Consider the following 19,616-nt stretch of genomic DNA (forward strand, 5'->3'; position numbering starts at 1 on the left):
GTATGGATTGCAACGTTTCAATGCAGTGTTCAGGGCACTTACTGTCATCATTCTGACACTGGTGTTTTGGTTTAACATAATCATGATTATTCTTTGCCCCTAGGTTCTCTTATGCCATTGCTTGGTATTAACGTCACTTCACTAGCTCTTCAGTTTTTGAACAAGGATCTCTTAGAAGTCATTTCTACAACTGCAAACAAGCAAACAACAGAGAGGACTTTCATGAAGTTTATAGTAAGTATTCTTTGGATATCTTGGTCTAGGAAAGGCAGCAACAGCAACTACCATTATTATCCTGCCTATTGATAACTCACACGGAGGAAAGGTGTACTTACATGATAGATGGTTATTAAGGTGTGGGTCGGATTTGAGTTGAAGCACAAATTCAAGGAAGTTCATCTACTGTCAATATTTTATTTCAAGTTGGACTGTGTAAGATATCTGTAATGACAATTTTTTCTGAGTTGAACTGTAGTTCAGGTAAACTCTACAACTAAGGAATAATTAAGGGTGACAACATAAATAAGAAATAGAGTGCTGTGCGTGACCACAGATAGTGGGGAAAGCCATCAATTGCCCCAGTATGAAAATTTATTTTATGGCAAGTTGTTGGGTATTGTAAAGTACTAGAATGTACTCTCCTTAATTAAGTAGCAAATATATTATTTTTTTTTCTCTTCCAGTTATTTGTTCTTTGAGTTCAGTGCATTTGGATCAAGGAGGAACCGGAGAGTGTCATGATTTCAACGAAGCAGGGATAAATTGCTGGACAATATTGACACATTCTCTCAGACCCAAATACTGTTTTGGAATTAAAATATACATCCATACAGGATTCTGCTTCTTTATCATCTGTATCTACAGTGGGGTGATCTGTTCCCTGACATTGCATACTATAATTAAGTTTAAATAATATTTGTACTAATCGGAGAGTTTGCTCTCTTCAGTAAGAGTGGGTTGTTGAAGCCACACTCCTGCTAGGCAGCTAGTCACTCAGCTTGCTGTTACTTGAAGAATTGATGCAGCAGCTTGCATCCAGTGCAGTATTATTTTTTTTGTAAATAGAATCCAACAACTAAATTGTTTCAAATTTATATAGATGTTAAATAGGAGCACCATTGTAGAATGTGTAGAAATGTTAGGAGTGTTTTTTTTCAGTGTGTTAAGTGATGAAACTTCAGAGTTGGGATATAAGGATTTTTAGCAACAGATGTCTTACATTGTTTTTAAACAATGATAACAATTAATGAAAATTAGCAAATTGACTAGATGGTGTAGATGTCCCAACAGCCATTAAAGACTACTTTCTTCGTATAACTCTCAAATATTGTGTCTGCATGTTTTTTTTTACTTTGATTTTTTCCATGATGCCATGAATATCTTAGTGATCATATCTACAGTAAATGCTTCCTAGGTAAAACCTCTCTGTGATGGAGCAAAACACTGGAAACAAGTTGGTATCCCCTGGATTGACTAGTCTTGTGAACAAGGATGTGTTGGTATTCTGTTATCACCCAGATAGTGATTGATCACTATACAAGCTGTTTGTATCACTTGTGAAAATTTACCTAGTGAGTTTGAGTGAACTTAAAAATAGGTTAGTGGGGATGAGTGAAATAATGGTTGGAAGAATAATCTGCCAGGAACAGGTACTTTCACAACATTGTATGTGCTCTGGAAATCTATTGTGACAAAGCAACCAAACTGAAATTCTCATTTGGGCTAATGGGAAAAATTACTAAAAGGGTTAGCACTAGGCCCATTGAAGAGTTTCCCAGCATATCTTGCTGAGAACTTAAGAGACTCTTTATCATTCTTGGGTCGCATGTGCAAATTTTTAAAAAAGTCAGCCACAAAGTGGATTTGTCCAACCCAAAACTTAGAACCAAAAATGGCCTGTGAAACTTTGGAATAAAGAGTACTGCGCTAATTGATGATCCGCAAGTTTTTAAACAGACAAACCCAGTGCAGCAGATGAGCGCAAGGATCATTGACATTAGCGATGTTTCAGTCCTAGACGGGGTTTAACTGTGTCCTCAGAGAATAAACCAGGGCAACAAGGATAGAAGACTGAGAACATGCTTCAAAGCCTTGATTGTGAAATAACACAGCAAAGTAACTTAAGACAGAAATTCGCATAATAAATAGATAACGACCAGTATTCCATTGTCCTCGATACACAAACTCGTTCCAGCAAACAAGCCATGCAAAGAAAGGAAGCGTAAACCATTGATCAATCACAGCGAACAAACGCGTTTGTGTCACAATCCGTCCAAATTGAACTAAGGCATAAAACCTGACATCCACGAGAACAAGTATAGAAGAATGCTTGATCTTTCAATTCTTTTCTACTTTACGTATCTTCCACAGCCAGTATAATCCAACCAGTAAATAGCCCAAGTCACTGAGGCATTAGCCGGCATTTAAGGAACGTAGAAGGATCTCCCTTCTCTGCATAATATTCCAGTCCGAGTTCAACATCAACACGCTCGAAGATCGTAAACGCCCCACAATACAAGGCCGAGCTAGAGGAAAGAAAACGTAAAGAGAGGACGACAACAACATTATCAGTTCACTACTAATACGAAAATCAGTTAACCCCTGCCATCTTGAATTTCTAAGGCCGAAAAGCCTGGGAACGAGCTCATGCAGCGGCTACCGATAAAGTACAAGCGTACCATGCTCTGAGGCTGCGATAAACTAGCGGCTATTTGCAGAAGTATTGCATGTATCAGACCTAATGAAAATAACGTACCTCTGGCGATAATTTAGCGACACTTTCACCAATTTTCATTAAAACATGTTGTCTTTCATCCGACGGTAAATATGGGTTATCTTCAAGAGCTCCAGAGGTAGGTTAACACATTCTGAGGTGTGATAGTTATGCATCTGACTTCTCAATACTATTGTAATCATTACCTCCCAGGTATTTAGAGGTCTGGACGGGCTGGAAGATGTCAGCCTACAGCAGTCACTAGATGTTACGCAACAGATGGTAAATAGTGTAATAGTTATTTCTAGAATGGAGCTTTTATTACCATCTTCATTAATTATCAAACTTGTTATTAGTTGTCTAGTAAAGATCTTGAACATTAATAGTTAACTTTTAAATTTTACAGTACTGATGGGAAATTTTTATTAAGTTCGTCATGGTTATAATTTGACGATATTGCAATGCACTGCAGTATTAATGTAAAATCGAGAATGAATTGACTAGCCCCTAGCCCGTAAGAATGAAGTTAATTTGTCAGTCCGTCAAAACCAACAAGGTTGTAGTTATGTGAAATAACTATGATTTAAGTTTCCTCTTCTAAACTCAAATTTCAAAAAAGAAATCAGAGAACTATCAACTGTCTGGAATGTGAGTTGTCCTGTGGGGAAAATTATAAAGAAAATACTATTTCACTATTTCAAGTTTGAAGGATACCGAAGTTACATATAACTCAATTGTTGGAAGGAAGCATATTTCGTGTGCATTATATGATCTCTTTTATTCACATTTCTTTTATGGGATCTTGAGTTGCATATCAGGTTTTCAAGAAGGAGAGGGTACTTTTTTTGGTAACATAATGTATGTTAGGTTTAAAGAGAGAAGTAACAACACTCTTATCTGTTTTGTTATGGTCTTTTGACATGTTTGGTGGACTGGTGCTTTCATTTAAATATCAACCTTGTTACAGATAAATGGACCTTATATCTTGGATTATGCCCAGTTTCATGAGGTTGAATATGTGATACAAGGTATATCAGTCTTAATGAATGGTAAATTTGATGATATTTTATTACCTTGTTTAGGGGAAGTTGATCTTGTAGTGATTGGATCAGGTCCTGGGGGATATGTAGCATCCATCAAAGCAGCCCAGCTTGGGATGAAGGTTTGTACAAAAACAGGAACTGTTTTAAAAATGACAGAAAAATGTGCATATTAATGGTGAATTTTGGGAATTTGAATGCAAAATGCTTGCATGGTTTTAATTCTTTTGTTTTACAGACAGTTTGTGTTGAAAAAGAAAAGTCATTAGGAGGCACTTGTTTAAATGTTGGATGTATTCCATCAAAGGTGAGTAAATCTGAAAAAATATATTTATATTAGAACTCATCACAGCACAGACAAAAAAATTGATCAGGTAGCAGGAGCAGCCTCTCAGGTGAATCTGGCCCCCCCCCCCCCCTTTATTTTCAAGAACAAGTTTTTTTTTGTATTGAAACAACTTGATATGCCCCCAGATGTCAGCACAATGTCTGTGTAGTGTAGAAGAAGCCCCATCCTTGGTAATTTAGCTTTGATTTCTTGCTTTTTTCATGTTTGTCTGTTGTAAAAAGTAAAACACTGCTTCATTTTGTTGTTCATAACAAAAAAATAGAATATATTTGCAAAAAAGATTAAGTTTCTTTCAACAGATAAAAAAAATTTGAACTAATTTTTTTCAGACTGCTATTGTTATTGTGCATAAAGTGGTCTTAGTTATGATTTCAATTTGATTGCTAATCAATTGATGGCTGATAATAGTATGTGACTATTAACATTTGCAGGCATTACTGAAAAACTCACTTTTTTAACATCAAGCTGTTACTGCTGATTTTAATAACAGAAGAATAGAAGGTTGATAATTTGCTCTATGAATATTACCATAAACTTTTAATGATGATTTAATGATATTTAAACTGGTTAATGAAGTGAAAATGTTATTTCTTATCTCCTTTTAATTTACAGTGGGTGAAGTAAAACTCAATCTTGAAAAAATGATGGAGCAGAAAACAACAGCTGTAAAGACACTGACAAATGGAATAGCTCACTTATTTAAACAGAACAAGGTAATGGCCCGAACGATATTAGTGCTGTTGTTGTATCCACCTAGTGTATCTACCTAGCTTTCAAAAAATGCAAGCATTGCGAAGATTATTTTTTTAAGTCATGTTACCAGAATCCTCCTAGGAAATATTACTGTCAATAATATATCAATCCCACAAATTTCTCTTTGTGGGTCAGCGCTGTTAACAGCACTTGGAACAAGTTTTTTGGACATTTCTCATGACCATTGTGCTGATGATTTATGGTCTCTCTCACCCCTCTGTCAAGCTCTCTCCTTATCCCCCCTATCCTCACATCTACCCTTGTTTGTGACTATGTGTAGTTGCTACTCCACCCTACCCAGAAGAAGCTGTACAATACTGTGTTTAATAATGGTAACAATAACCCCTTTGACTCCTAAGAGTGACTGGCATCTATTTCTCCTTACAACTTCACCCCTGAATCACACAGTATGGTCATGAGAATAAGGAAATGATATCAAATAATTAAGCTTTGATCATCAAACAAATCTCATTATCAGCATCTTTGGAAATGTATCGAGAACAGTGAGGAGAATATGCATACTGATGTTTGGGAGTAAAGGGTAATATTCCTAAATGTATCCTGTTTTACAGGTAACTCGCATAGATGGACATGGCTCTAATATCTGGACCAATGAGGTGAGACCAAAATAACACTCTTTCCTCCTCTTTTACAGATGTGAATAGAGCAAAATTAAGTGGTTTTCTAATGTTTTCATCAGCACATACTGCTTTGAATAGTTAACATTCTGAACATGTTATTGCCTGAAAATTCAAATCTTGACCGCAAACAGAAATAGTGTCTTGTGCATGTATCTGCATTTCCTAATCTCCTTACCCAGTGTTAATGATTTTCAAGGTGACAGTTCATAAGGAGGATGGCAGCACAGAAATTGTTCAAACCAAAAATATCTTGATAGCCACTGGATCTGAAGTGACACCTTCCCTGGAATTGAGGTGAGGATAAAAAAAACCACTTGTTGTCACATTATTGGAACCATAAAGTTTATTTTTAAGATCATGTAAACCCTAGTTTAATAATGACATCATGCTGGTTGGAAACAAGCTGCTGCTTTGAAAACACTAATCTTTTGTCAGATTGACTAATAGATCACAGATGATGTCAAAATGTGGTGAAAACGAAAAAGTGCGCAGAAAGTGTAGCAGAGTATGCTGCTGATTTTCTTACCACAGTTTGATGTTTACCTTTGATGTATTTAAAGGTGCACTGCAACGTGTAAATATATTTGTGTGATATAAAAATTTGTTAATGGTGATGTCATGATACATCTGTCCGTCAACAGATCAAAAGATAGCACCATTCATTATGTGTTTTATATTCAGCTCATGTATAATGCATGCTTGTGTCCTGTGGCACTAACAAAAGGAATCCTGATATTATTAGGTTGTTATGATCTTTTCACAGTTTGATGAACCGTTGTCAGCTCCTCACACTTGGTGCCCCTATCACTTACCAGAGTCCCAGAGAAATTTCTTCTTAGTTGGAGCAGTTGTCATTGTGTTTGAAATTGGGTCAGTTGCTCACACAATTTAAGAAATTCAAACATTCTCTTTAAGTGACTCAATCAACTTTTTTTACTTCCAAAAGAAATTTGAACCTCACAAATGCATACTTGTTTCCAGTCATGTGACAAGTTGAAAAAAATATTATTTGCAATACCAATATGATGTTGCGGTGTCTTCGAGGTACCAAATTCTGTTTACTGTTGATTGTATAGACAACAGACGATGTGCCTGAGAGTCTACGGTACTCTTCTTCGGAGGACTAACCATAGTTGAAAGGAAAAACTAAAAGTATTGGCATATAGAGAACTGTACAAGTTTGGGCATAGGTATTTAAGGTTGCAATGTTACTGGTTTGTTTTCACGGGTTTCAGTTTGGTCAAGACATGGCTCACAAGTGACAGCTGTTGAAATTTTTTGGGACATATTGGTGGTGTTGGTATTGATATGGAAGTCGCGTAAGTTGAAATTGCTATTTTCAGTATTAGCTTAATGTTTTCTCTTTGCGTGGCTTTCTTCGGGATACATGTAAATAACTTCCCAGTGTTCTCCAGTTCCTTCAGTGGCACAGCATGCTAATGAGATAACTATTTGGTCCCTTCCATCTCTCCCCACCTTTCATTTGAAACTCCTTTCATTTTTTCATATTTTATTATCAGTAGGATGACTTCTTTCATGACTCTTCATTCATCTGTTTATCTTAATATGAAGATTTTCATTCTTTTAAACCCTACTCATAGTTATTGATGTTTTACTTTTGTGCTTTATTACCCAGGAAAAATTTCCAGAGAATTTTGCAGAAGCAAGGGATAAAGTTCAAACTTAACACAAAGTGACAGGTAAGGTGCACACAAAATCTATTATGCAGTGAATTCACTGTGGTTAGAAGATTGCGAAATTATTTGACTTCTTGTAATCGAGTTCATTCCTTTACAAACGTAACATTTCCTCTGTTTATCGTTCAGGTGCAACAAGAACCGAAGATGGAATCAAAGTGAGGTAACAGTTAAAAAAAGAAAAAAAAACCTCCACTTAAATAAATTAAGCTTTGATTCGTGACACAGAAGAGTCTAAGGGCTGATTCTTCATGATGGAACTTTCAGTTGTCTTTTTTTTGTTACAGGCGTGGAATCAGCCAAAGATGGTTCGAAAAAGGAAGAGGTACCATTGGTGTTTGGCCTTGTGAAGTTTGACGTGTTGCTTCTGTGTGTGTTTATCCTGCTGCTGTAGTAGCTAACTAATTTGGGAATTTGCTTTTCAATTTACAGCTTGAAAGGCGATGTTCTTTTAGTATGTGTTGGAAGAAGACCTTACACGACGAGATTAGGGTTGGAGGTCAGTTTTGTAGACTATTGATTGCGACCACTCGCTTGTATTGACCTAACACTTCAACACCAGCATTTTTTATTTTCCAAACGTTGCGCCTTACCCTTGCTGTTCGTCGTTAACTGGAACAACCGATTGCATCGTGTTCGCCCCTATCGAGTTCGTCCCTTCGAGTTCGCCCCCACCTTATGCCGTGTTCGCCCCCACACTTTTCGAGTTCGACCCATCAAGTCGAGTTCGCCCCCTGATTGAGTGATATCCAGATGAGTTGATTTGTGACGAAGGCACTAGCGGAATGTGCCACATGTCACGTCAGCGACGACCATTTTGAATTTCGGCAATTGCGTGGAACCTGCTTGGGAACTGGGTTGACGGAATCAACTAAATACCCTGCGTGGGATCTGGGGTTCCAGAAATAACTGTATACACTGAACTTTGTGATAAAGAGAACCACACGGTTTATCTAACGAACACGAAATGTGGTGATCGTAACAACCAGACTTGAGAGATGCAAACCACACTTTCATCGCGACAGCATTGCTTAAGTTGTTAGAACGTGTACCCGTTTAGCTTTATTTATGAAATTAAGACTGAAGATTTTACTCATCAACTTACGAATCAACTCATATAGATATCACTCAATCAAGGGGCGAACTCGACTTGATGGGGTCGAACTCGAAAAGTGTGGGGGCGAACACGGTATAGGTAGGGGCGAACTCGAAGGGTGAACTCGATAGGGGGCGAAAGCGGCGGATACCGTAACAACGTTCTTTACATTAAATTAATATTATTTGAGTTTCATGTGCTCTGCGGAGTTTGCAGCGTGCTGAAAATTTTAAAAGCGCACGGGACATTATAAACTTAAGTGCGATAGAGTTTGTTCAGTTATCACCACCAAAACTCGTCTTTGTACTGTTAATGTCTTTTTCAGAAGTTGGTATTCCTCTTGATCCTCGCGGCCGGATTGTGTGAATGAAAGATTCCAGTCTAGCGTTCCTAGGTAAGACGTTCGTATCCGTGTCGGTTTTTTTTTTGTTTTATGCAATATGTTCTCTTCTGCTCGAAACGTCATTTAGAAACTATTTTCTGCGGCCAATTTACTTTCTCACTTGAATAATGAAACCAAATTATCTTTGTTTATTTGTGAGTCTGTCTGGCCTTTTGTCTGTCGGTGCTCTTGTCTACTCAGAGCCTTTTTTCTTTTTGTCTGTGGCAGTGTCTGTCCGTCCCTTTTTTCTGCTGGTCTTACTGTCCGCTAATTTTCCTTTTTTTCTGTCTGTCTGTCCTAAACTTGTACTGTCTGCTTGTCTGTCCCTTGTGTCTTTCTCTCCTATAGGCAACCGTTTAGCCGTTTAGGTTAAGACACAAATCGGTATTCATTAGGGCTTGAAGTCCCAGTTGCCACGAATTTCTATCGCACGATTTTTTTGGTACAGCACAGCATGATAAGAACTTACGTAATTTTCAAGTTGTTAGTCGTAATGCATCTGTTGTTCTCTCAGTATATATGCACTTGGCGACTGCATTCATGGACCAATGCTGGCACACAAGGCTGAAGATGAAGGTTTGTTTAATATCACGAATTTCATTTCATTTGAGTGCACCTATGTAGGTAATTAACTTATTTGTGGAATTAACTTTTCCAGGTATAATTTGTGTGGAAGGTATCGCTGGTGGCGCAGTTCACATCGATTACAACTGCGTACCGAGTGGATTTACACGCACCCGAAGTGCCTGGGTCGGAAAAACTGAAGACATGCTGAAAGAGGAGGTAAACTATTATAAAAGACAAATTTCTAAGACTAAAGAAGGCGCTTCTAATACTTCTCGTCCCACACTCCCAGACACATTAGTTGACACAGTACTGCCTTCCCTGCACCTCTCAATGTTGGTCTGCAAGATGGCATAGAAAAATCGGCGATTAACAAACATATAGGATAGGGCGAGGAGTACAAAAAAAACGTTGTTCTGGAGAAGTGTTACAACTAATTATGTCAGGTTCGAGTTCTGCGTTACAGCAATCAGCTGGAGCATTGATATACGCATCTCGTGTCTTCTTCCTCGAAGACTTCTCTGCTAAAGCACTCTGTCACAATTTTGTATTGTTGTAACCCATGATTGGCGTAAATTTTAGAAAACTCTCTCTTCTCTTACTTTTTAGGGTGGTGGCCTATAAGGTTGGCAAGTTTCCTCTCTCAGCCAACAGCCGAGCGCGAACAAACGCCGAGATTGACGGACTGGTGAAGATTCTGAGCGATAAGAGACTGACCGACTGCTGGGGTTTCATATGGTCGCACCAGTTGCTGGAGAAATGATCAACGAGGCTGCTCTCGGCAATGGAGTATGGGGCTTCTAGTGAGGACATCGCACGAGTATGTCATGCACATCCGGTAAGGGTTGAATCTGAAAGAACAGGGGTAGAGGGGGTGGGGGTGTTCAGTTGAGGGATTGCTACGCCAGAATAGTGTGGATCGGGTTTTCAACGCCTCGGTTACGGCGTTTTATTTATGTTGATTTTGTTGTTGCGTCTTGTTCTTCTATTAAAAAAACTAACACGCAAACATCCAATGCGATCTGGACATAAAATGGATAGAATTCTACTCTGTGAATTTGTGAAATTTCGGTCCAATTTAATATCATGGATTCTGCCTCGCGTTGAATTTGTGAGGAATTTCGGAGTAAGCTATCTCTGATTTATGTTTTAAAATACGATTCCTTGTCGGTTCTGAACGTGCAAGAAATTCGTTTAAAAGCTTAGCCGAATTAACTGAGGAATCTTTGTCAAATGGCTTACATTGCAATTTATTTCTTAGGGAAATCGCTGACGTCTGTACCGCACTAAAATAGTATGGAGGTAACATTTATTTAAATTTTCTTTTGCAGACTGTCTCAGAAGCCTTCAGAGAAGCTAACATCGCAGCTTACGCTGGAAAAGCCATCAACTTTTAAACTTCACACCACGGCAAGGCAGACGATTATATTAGAGAATTTCTTCTCTCTCAAGTTATACTGATTCGTATTAAAAAAGAAGAAAACGCCTTCTGCAGTGCAGATAAGAAGTTGTACAGTTTTAATATTCAAAGGTTCCTGAATAGCATGTCTGAATGCCCTCAATAGAATTATGCGTTGCAACAAAATACGGAACTGTATTCGAGTTTATCCGAGAAATAAAGTGGAGAGAGTTATTTGTGAATTTGAGAATTGAGTGCCCGTAAGCGAATTGCTGCTTTTCTTACTACTGACACTTCGCTCGAGTTAATCAATAGGATCTCAGGATGTTATGTATTGAGATATCAAAACAATAAAATGTGAAAATTCTAATGGATTCACCGTATACAAATCATATGTGGATTGTAATAGATCATATGGATGGGGCTGGGAAATGTAAAGAGAGAACACTGGCAGAAGCGGAAAGGAGGGGGAGGGTGAGTTACCGATGAAAATTTTGACAAGGAGAAACTGGAAACGTCGAGTTAAAAGTTTAACTCCTGTGAGCTTCTTTATTGTTGGCTTCTACTGCGTAATTTTACAGGACACATGCGAGAATCGCGTATTTCCCCGCTGAATGCAGGGGCCATTACAATTACGATATTGTGCATCCAGTTTCTGTATCTGCAAAAGGCAAGCATGATAGGATCTGGGCACAAGACTAGACCCCAGTCCCCACGGTGCTGGTTGATAACAATCCTCATGACGGCAAAGTACTGATAGTCAGTAAGAATCACAGGTGCAAACAGTATGGCAGAGAAAGAGATCGCTGCTGCTGAGCCTCAAAAGAAGCAAACCAGAAGTACCTCTGGTGTAAAGAACTTCCTTGCTGGAGGATTTGGAGGAATATGTTGCGTAGTGTCTGGCCATCCACTTGACACGATCAAGGTAAATTATGTCGTGAACAAAATGATTTCCAAATACCTTTCGTGACGTGGAATCGTTAAAAATATGATGGATAGTCTGGAAATGATACAACTGGATATAGCTTTTAGAGCAAGTATAATCATGGCTGCGTTATCAATGGTCGATTTTAAGAAGCTTTTTCACCCTAAAGTCATTTTTAAACCAAAAATGTTTTGCAAAGTTCAAAGTCCATGAACTTCAGTCCTATTTTTCCTCCGGCACCATTGTCAAGTCTCGTAAAATTTCTACAATCTGGTGATAAAATGGATTAAACAAACACTGAGAACGCTTGATATGCAGGAGATTTCTTAGTTAACAGAATAAAGAAACGAAATTTTCTCTTTATTTTTTTCTCGAATATCAGGCTTGCGGTTTTGATTTTACCTGTTTCGTGAATGAGATGATAAATTTATGAATGGATTTTTCAACTCGAAATACACAATTTTTTGTTTGGGGGATTTGGGCAACTTCAGATAACTTCTTTAATTAGATCATAAAAGAATATTTTTATTTATGCATGGAAGCTATCTCCTCAATGTGAGGAAACAAACGTAAAATGGAAATATGTCACGCAACATTAAGCTCTTTCTAATATCACTCAGTGGAGTGCTCATATCATAATGCTGTGTCATTCAGTTTTTTAACTTTTTACAAATGTTATTTTGTTTGTTTGTATGCATTGTTTTCTTTTGATTGATGATCATGATTTTGTCAGGTTCGCCTTCAAACCATGCCCCAACCAGAGCCAGGGCAGAAGCCACTGTTCACTGGAACTCTTGACTGTGCTCTTAAAACAGTTAGAAAGGAGGTGAGATTTTGTAGCTCTCACTGTCACAAACACTATAAAACATGGTGAATGTGTCACTACAATTTTTAGTTGAGTGAGGCACAGAGGAAGTTGGACAACTATGTTCCAATGATAAAGTTTTGTTGCTGTCACAGGCAGCTGGCTCTGTTCCAGTGGCAACAAGCCATTTGACTGTTTTTAGCAGGCTTTTACATTTAACGGTTGGGAATGCACAATTCTCGAGTTTTGGTCACCACTGGAAACGAGGAAGCTTGTCCGTAACTATATCATAATTTTACAGTCAAAACTCATCAACAAAATTATCAATCAACTGATAAATCTGGCCAACAGGAAAGAGAATGTTGGGTTTGATATCTGGTGGGTTATGCAGATAAAACTCTCAAGATTTTTAAGATACTGTATAATCACAAAGTTGTAATCGATATAAATTGCACTTTGATCTACACTGCAGCTATGGGAATTTTCTGTTTGTTTTTCCTCTTCTTGTTGGTCCTTATCCCCACATGAATATTTAGCCAGCTGGTACCTATGATAGAGCAGTGGTACACACCACTTTTTGGAAGGGGTAGACAAATTCATAACTTTGAACCCCTTTCAAAAGTCCCTGCTGAGATCCTTGACTAGGGTTGGAATGAAACCTGAAAAATAACAGGGTAATTTAGTACTATTAACTGAGTTGATAATGTAAATTGGCCACCATAGAGAGTTTCAAAGCTGACATTTTGAGCATAGCCCTTGGTCAGAGTGAATGATGAAGGGCTAACTCTCAAAAAGACAGCATTGGTACTGTTAACGGTGGCCAATTTATGTTATCAACTCAATTGATAATACTAAATTACCCTATTATACCCTTCCACTGATGCAGCACCACAGTTTCTTTAGAAACTTACCCCCTTTATTCATTTGTCTCAAAAATAACAGTTAAGCAGAGTTGGAAAACACCAAAGATGCAGGGAAAAAGTGAGAAGGACAAATGTGCCTTGTGGATGACTTAATTTAGGCTTGTGTTGTCAAAATTCTTAAACCATTTTAGAGCTCCTTTAATGGGAGAAATTATTTCCACCTAGCTGTATTTGTGATTTTGGTCCATACCTTAGGAATGGTTAAATTGGACTTTTCTTTCCAGGGAATTCTTGGTTTATACAAAGGAATGGCAGCTCCTGTTGTGGGTGTAGCGCCAATATTTGCCATCTGTTTCTGGGGATTTAACATGGGCAAAAAACTGCAGCTCAAGAATCCTACTGATGAACCAACGTAAGTCAGATGTCATTGCGTAAAATGATAAACTTGATTTGGGTACAGCTCAACCATGGGAGACCTGGAGGTCTTCTGGTTGATAAGCTAATGGTCTTTTGAGGAGCATGGAAGGCATTGTGGCTTATCTTCCAACTTCTGTGGTGTGCAGTCAATTCCCATCCTGATGTCACATTCAGTTTGAGTTTTTACAAGGTTTTCTAGTTTCCGTGGAGATCCTTTTTAATTACAGTTGATGATAGGTTTGTTTCCCTTTTCGCAGGTATTTTCAAATTTTGACATCAGGTTTTTTTGCTGGAGTTTGTACAACTGTTATTATGGCTCCAGGAGAAAGAATAAAGTGTATTTTACAAGTAAGTTTTTAAAGTAAATGCTCAGCTCAGTAAAAACAAGGACACATTTTAGAGGCATTTATATAGAAAGTTCTTTCTGCATTTAGATTGAAAGTCAGAGTTGGATATGTTTACTAACCGAAATACTGGTTGGCTGTCTGAAATACTAACAGGCTAGCCCTGGTTGTCATGGTAACAAAAATTTAAACCTGGATGGTTAAATTCTTGGTTGTTGTAAATTATATAATGGTCTCTCTGCCAATCTCTCTGTAGATTCAGCAGGCTAGTGGAGCTGAAAAGAAATATGCTGGACCTAGTGATGTAGTGAAGAAGCTTTACAAACAGAGTGGAATTCGTGGGGTATACAAAGGAACATGTGCAACTTTATTGAGAGGTGGGAATTTAAACAGTTAAAAGTAATGAGTATTAGTCTTTTCAAGATATGTGTTTTGTGAAAGGGTGAGACTTGGTCAATGTGTTAATTTTCTCAAGAGAACCATTTCATTTTTACTAAAATTTTCTTCAGTCTATGTGAACTAAGTACTATTATATTGCCAGGGTAATGCGATAGAACATCTGGGCTGGGAGGGGAGGGTGGGAAAGAGAGACAGTATATGAAATGTACCCCCTACTAAGAATACTTGGTTTAAATCTCAAACATTTATCAGCTGCTTCATCTTTATATACTGTCTTAGTAACAGAAGAATATGTACAGTAAGCATTAGATGTCTTATTCATGCCCAACTGGAAAAGAGTGTGATGAAAGTTTTAGCATGATCATAAATGTGTTATGATGCATTTATTACTTTGACAATAAGTTACAGCATAACGTGCTTTCTTGCATTTTTCAGTTTTATGATTTGATCTGCTATGGATATATGATTGTTTGTAAAATGTGGAAAATTTTCTCATGTTTACTTGGTTTTTCTACAGATGTACCGGCCTCAGGAATGTACTTTGCATCATATGAGTTTCTCTTAAATGCACTTACTCCAGAGGGAAAGACGTGAGTATTCTGTTTGCTACTCACTGAGAAGTTCTCAAATCAGGGATGAACAAAATAATATGTATGGGAGTCAAAAGATGGTATTACCCCTGTGTTAACAATCTCTCTAATTTACAATTCTTTTTTCGCAATAGGCGAAAAGATGTTGGAGCTCTGTCAATTCTCTGTGCAGGAGGTAAGTTCCCATTTCATTCTCAAACCTGAAATTTTGCTTTCTCCTTGTTTTGATGTTGAACTCGAGGGAGGAAACCCAGGGCCACAGAAGTTGGATGAGATTGTTCTCAAAACAACACAATCTCTCCTTCTTATCCTCTCGTTGTTTTTTAAAATCATTCATAGGGTCTACTGCATGTGTATTTTCCTTTTCACTGAATACCCATGTGTAGAAATTAGAATAAATTTGAGTAAGACAAGTGAAAAATGGTCCTACTGTTTCTGTTCACAGGTGTGGCAGGCATGATGAACTGGAGTGTTGGTATAGCACCAGATGTACTTAAGTCTCGTCTGCAAACAGGTACAGTAGACAGCTTCTCTAGGACATGACCATTAAGAGGAATTTGGACCTGAAATTCACGCACAAATATATTTATGAGAAAGTGAGGTATTGGATGAATGTCTGATGATTCACCATCCAGTAACAAGTAACCACACTATCTCCTAAACACTAGTATTTTTATCTGGCAAATCCCGTTTCAACATTTTTTCTCACAGTATCTACAGCTCTATAGCTCTTGGTTTTTTTTTCAGACAAAGGGCAGTACTACACTGTTCTTCAGCTATTATTGCTTAGTTTGATGTACTTCAGCCTTCCTGTATTTGTGAAAGTGCATATCAACCCTCTAACTGATCCCAAAATCTGATTTGAAATTATCCCCTCTAGCTGCTTCACATGTCCTTGTAAATCAGTTAAGAGAATTTGGTGTTAAATCAAGATAACAACTCTTACCTGATAAATTTGAGTATTCTCATTACTTGTTTTCTGGATATTGTATGGACATAAAAGGGAGAGGTTACATGTTAATCACCTCTGGGAGTTAAATGGTAAATGGTTGCATTATGATAGAAAATTTAGAGGGAAGAGAAGAGAATTTTTCCTTAGTATGATTTTTGGATCAATATCAGTATCTGGGCGACTGCCCACCTACCCCTCCCCAAACTCAACAACAGTCAATTGATAACAAGTTAGGGTTAATGTTGGGTTAGGGGAGGGGTAGGTGGGTAGTTGCCCAGATACTGATATTGATCCTGATTTGTCGTACATTGTCACAAGGAAATGTAACTTGTCAGCAAAATTTCCAGGCACATGAAAATGCGCAGGAAGAGAATTAGAAATGGAGAAAGGTAATTTTACTTTTGTTTATTATTTGCAGCACCTGAAGGAACTTATCCAAATGGTGTTAGGGATGTTTTTAGACACATGGTAAGTTCAGTTCTACGAATTTGTTGCTGCGGAGCATGTTAGTTTAGTTTGGTCAGTCTCACTGTGTGTGATACTGAGGGTGACGTGGATACTGTAAAGCCCATGATTACCGCGCTGGACTTCGCATGAAGAGGCCTGTGGTCGGGTCCTGGTCACCTGACCTGGTCACATGACTTTGTTAACTTGCTAAGGACTTGCATTCTGTCCAAGCAGAAAAACATAACTCACTCTCTTCATGTAACTGATAAGCTCGTAAGAAGTAACCTTCGAAGTGTGATCTTCCTGACTGAGTGCGCATTGTAACATTTTAGATGCGTGAGGAAGGACCTGGGGCGCTCTTTAGAGGCCTAACTCCAGTTATGCTGAGAGCTTTTCCAGCTAACGCAGTAAGTACACTCTTTTAATTGCATCATTCAGTGGTTTCCGTTTTGAATTTGACACTGAGTGGATATGAAAACAAGAAGAACCAATTTATTGTGTAATTTTGAGTTATCAATTGAGTTGATAACGTAAATTGGCAGCACCACAATCTCTTTAGAAACTTACCCCTTCATTCAACTGGAGGTATTGCTCGTTTGCTTTCAATTGAAGGGACACCTTTGGATTACATCCATGTACACAAAATTAGACCTTCATTGACTTGCACATCTTTGCTATTACTTTTCAGTTATCGTTAAGCGGTCTAGAAAACTCGCGCTTTAACGAATCGTGGAAAACTAAAACAGACCGTGATTTGCTTCCTCGCTTTTTCTCGCGCCTGCATGTTATTAATTTTATTTTTCATTGGCTCGTCTGTGATTGGCTTTTAGAAACACTAAACAGTTTTTTTTCCGATACTTAATCCAAAACGCTCTAATGCGGAAAACTCTTAAACCAATCCCGCCATATCTTTATGGATAAATTGTTTTTTATCAATTCGCTGTTTTCTTTTTGACAGGCTTGTTTCCTTGGGTTTGAATTAGCCATGAAATTCTTCGACTGGATTGCACCGGACTGGTGATTTGACACCAACGGGGACATATCAGCTGTTGAAAATATTCTGCACATAGCAGGGGAAAAAATTGTCTTATGAGAAATTTGGCTTTTGTCGTGATGAACTGTTCCTCTGAATGAGATCTCTACCTGAGTTTTATATACAAACTGAAAATAATTCCCCTAACGAAAAAGCCTTTATTATTTCAATTAACTACAAATTACCCTCTTTTTAGTAAGAATATCTTTTTCTCGGTAGAAGCGCAGCGATTGTATTACTGTGTTTTAGTGAAATTCAAAAGAAGATTCACCAGCATCTAAAGGAATCTTATTTATTCAACTTCTATTTTCTAGGAGATTTTTTTCTTCCAGACATGATGTTTACACTTTATACAGTAATGTACGAAACAAGTAATTTAATTTGGAACAAATTGTTTTTCTACCACGCAGCTTCCCGAAATTACGTATCGCGTGTGATATTTTTTAGTTTGCAGTTCGTAAAACTAGACTTACGTCTCGCATCTGAATCTGTGAAGATCTACATTGTACCTACAAAGGTTTAAAATGTGAAACTTGGCCTTTTAATGAAAGAACAGCCTTCATCGTAGGAGAATATTTCGTAGTAAAAGACAGTTAAAAGTGAATGGTCTGAAAATTGTGATTCGCTCATGAGTTCGCATCATCTTGAGACACTGAATGTTGCTTTTACTGATTACAGCCGATGTGCTGTAAGCTGTTGGTTTGCAATTGCACGATAACCAATATGATAACTCGATTAAACCGATATCACTGAGCAATTCTGTGACTCGCGTAAACAATTGTCTTTCGCTTCCTCTTGCGACTGAAGTTTCTCGTTGATTGGTTTTTGTTCCCCTTGGACGATATTCATTTGAAATCTCTCTGTAGTTCTTTTCTGCTCTTCTTTGCTCCTTTCGATTACTTTCACAAGCGTATTAAACGCAATTTCAAATTCACGGTATGGCTTAAAAGTCGCTGCTTTTGAGAAGCTTAGAACATTATCCAAGCGTTGTTGCGTTAAAGATCTAGAATCTATTGGAGGGAGAGAAACGTGCGGACTGTTCTGATGGGTAATCTTGTTGCTAGGGGATGACAAACCTTTGATATTATCCTTGGATTTTCTCTTTTTTTTCTCGCCTTTCCGTTTTGTCCGCTTACCAAAGCTTTTGTTGTCCTTCCTGCTAAAACCACGAACATTCAGTTCTAAGTCGACTTGTAGGCCCTTTTCTGTCCTCGATAAAGTTTCTTTTGCTTTCGACTTCGGCAAAAGGAATGGAGGTTTTTTAAGACTAGTCTTCTCTGTGACACTTGGAACGGTTGGTCTTCGTAGTTGGATTTGAATGTCTTCGAATAACACATTGTACTTGTTTATTTTCGCCATTGTTTCGTGTTGGTGTCGAAGTTTGCGTCGTCATGAAAACAGATCATATCTAATCTTGTTAAATTTTCATTCCATTAGGCGTGAGCGATTTTTCTCGCTTTGTGACTGTTTACTTTCAGTGCAAACACAGCGTTCGTTAAATTGCGATGTTGATAGTTTGAAGATTACTTTGTTCGTTCAATAACTGTTGTAAAAATGTGTATTAGAAGTGTGTCAACCTTTCCATTAAATTTACAGAATTTGAGAAAAAACGTTTTTCAGCAGGAAGCGGGGTGGATAAAAATCCTCTAAATAAGCTCAAAGCTTTAACTGCCAGAAGTGTAGTACATATTACACCTTTCGAAACAGAGCAAGATATATGAAATAATTTGATGGTAATCTTCATTGACGACATTACCTTAATCTCTCTTTAAACAAAAGGCTACAAATTACTCCCAATAGAAAACTGCAGCCTAAAACAGTTAATTAGTAATTACTCAAGGAGAACAACGTTTTGCTTGATGTGGTGAAAGCTTTTCAAAATAAGAAACCTGTGTGGTCCTTCTGTACGTATAGAATACTAAGGTCTGTATTGACGACAGGAGCAAGTGATGAAGTTCACAGAGCAAAGTACTAAAGAGTTATTTAAAGTAATTGGAAGATGTTTATTTGACAAATGCGGCTTTTTAGCTTGGTAACATTGTAGACAAGAAAGTGTTGTCAACGTGCAAGATGACTGTGCTGTTAACTGTAGGAAAACGTCCGTCTGCATATGATGATCACATACATGCGGTATGCAAGAAAGAAAAAGTTATCGTAAAGTGGGAAATAATCGATGCATTATGTAAGGAATAAACAGCGGTAATACA

At 37.8% G+C, this 19,616-nt stretch overlaps 1 protein-coding gene and 2 pseudogenes across 1 annotated transcript; 2 read left to right on the forward strand and 1 right to left on the reverse strand.

Moving 5' to 3' along the window:
* Positions 1–1,722: 1,722 nt before the first annotated feature.
* LOC131794827 (transmembrane protein 187-like) lies at positions 1,723–2,565 on the reverse strand (annotated as a pseudogene).
* A 261-nt stretch (positions 2,566–2,826) lies between these two features.
* LOC136278225 (dihydrolipoyl dehydrogenase, mitochondrial-like) lies at positions 2,827–10,987 on the forward strand (annotated as a pseudogene).
* Positions 10,988–11,358: 371 nt separating this feature from the next.
* On the forward strand, positions 11,359–18,013 carry LOC131794863 (mitochondrial carnitine/acylcarnitine carrier protein-like). Its single transcript, XM_059112429.2, has 11 exons — positions 11,359–11,559; positions 12,293–12,385; positions 13,512–13,639; positions 13,902–13,992; positions 14,245–14,365; positions 14,905–14,977; positions 15,112–15,152; positions 15,423–15,491; positions 16,348–16,397; positions 16,709–16,783; positions 17,335–18,013. The coding sequence occupies exons 1-11, from the start codon at positions 11,422–11,424 to the stop codon at positions 17,395–17,397; spliced, it is 942 nt and encodes a 313-aa protein (XP_058968412.2). The 5' UTR covers positions 11,359–11,421; the 3' UTR covers positions 17,398–18,013.
* The last annotated feature ends 1,603 nt before the right edge of the window (positions 18,014–19,616 follow it).

Source organism: Pocillopora verrucosa, chromosome 14, assembly GCF_036669915.1.
Source record: "Pocillopora verrucosa isolate sample1 chromosome 14, ASM3666991v2, whole genome shotgun sequence".
Taxonomy (NCBI): Eukaryota; Metazoa; Cnidaria; class Anthozoa; order Scleractinia; family Pocilloporidae; genus Pocillopora; species Pocillopora verrucosa.

What these genes read in the sequence shown, in the direction of transcription:
- LOC131794863 (XM_059112429.2), top strand. Translation starts at nt 11,422, where the DNA reads ATGGCAGAGAAAGAGATCGCTGCTGCTGAGCCTCAAAAGAAGCAAACC. An exon ending in TTAAAACAGTTAGAAAGGAG is followed by an intron (nt 12,386 to 13,511) that starts GTGAGATTTTGT and finishes TTTTCTTTCCAG; the next exon opens with GGAATTCTTGGTTTATACAA. An exon ending in ATGTGCAACTTTATTGAGAG is followed by an intron (nt 14,366 to 14,904) that starts GTGGGAATTTAA and finishes GTTTTTCTACAG; the next exon opens with ATGTACCGGCCTCAGGAATG.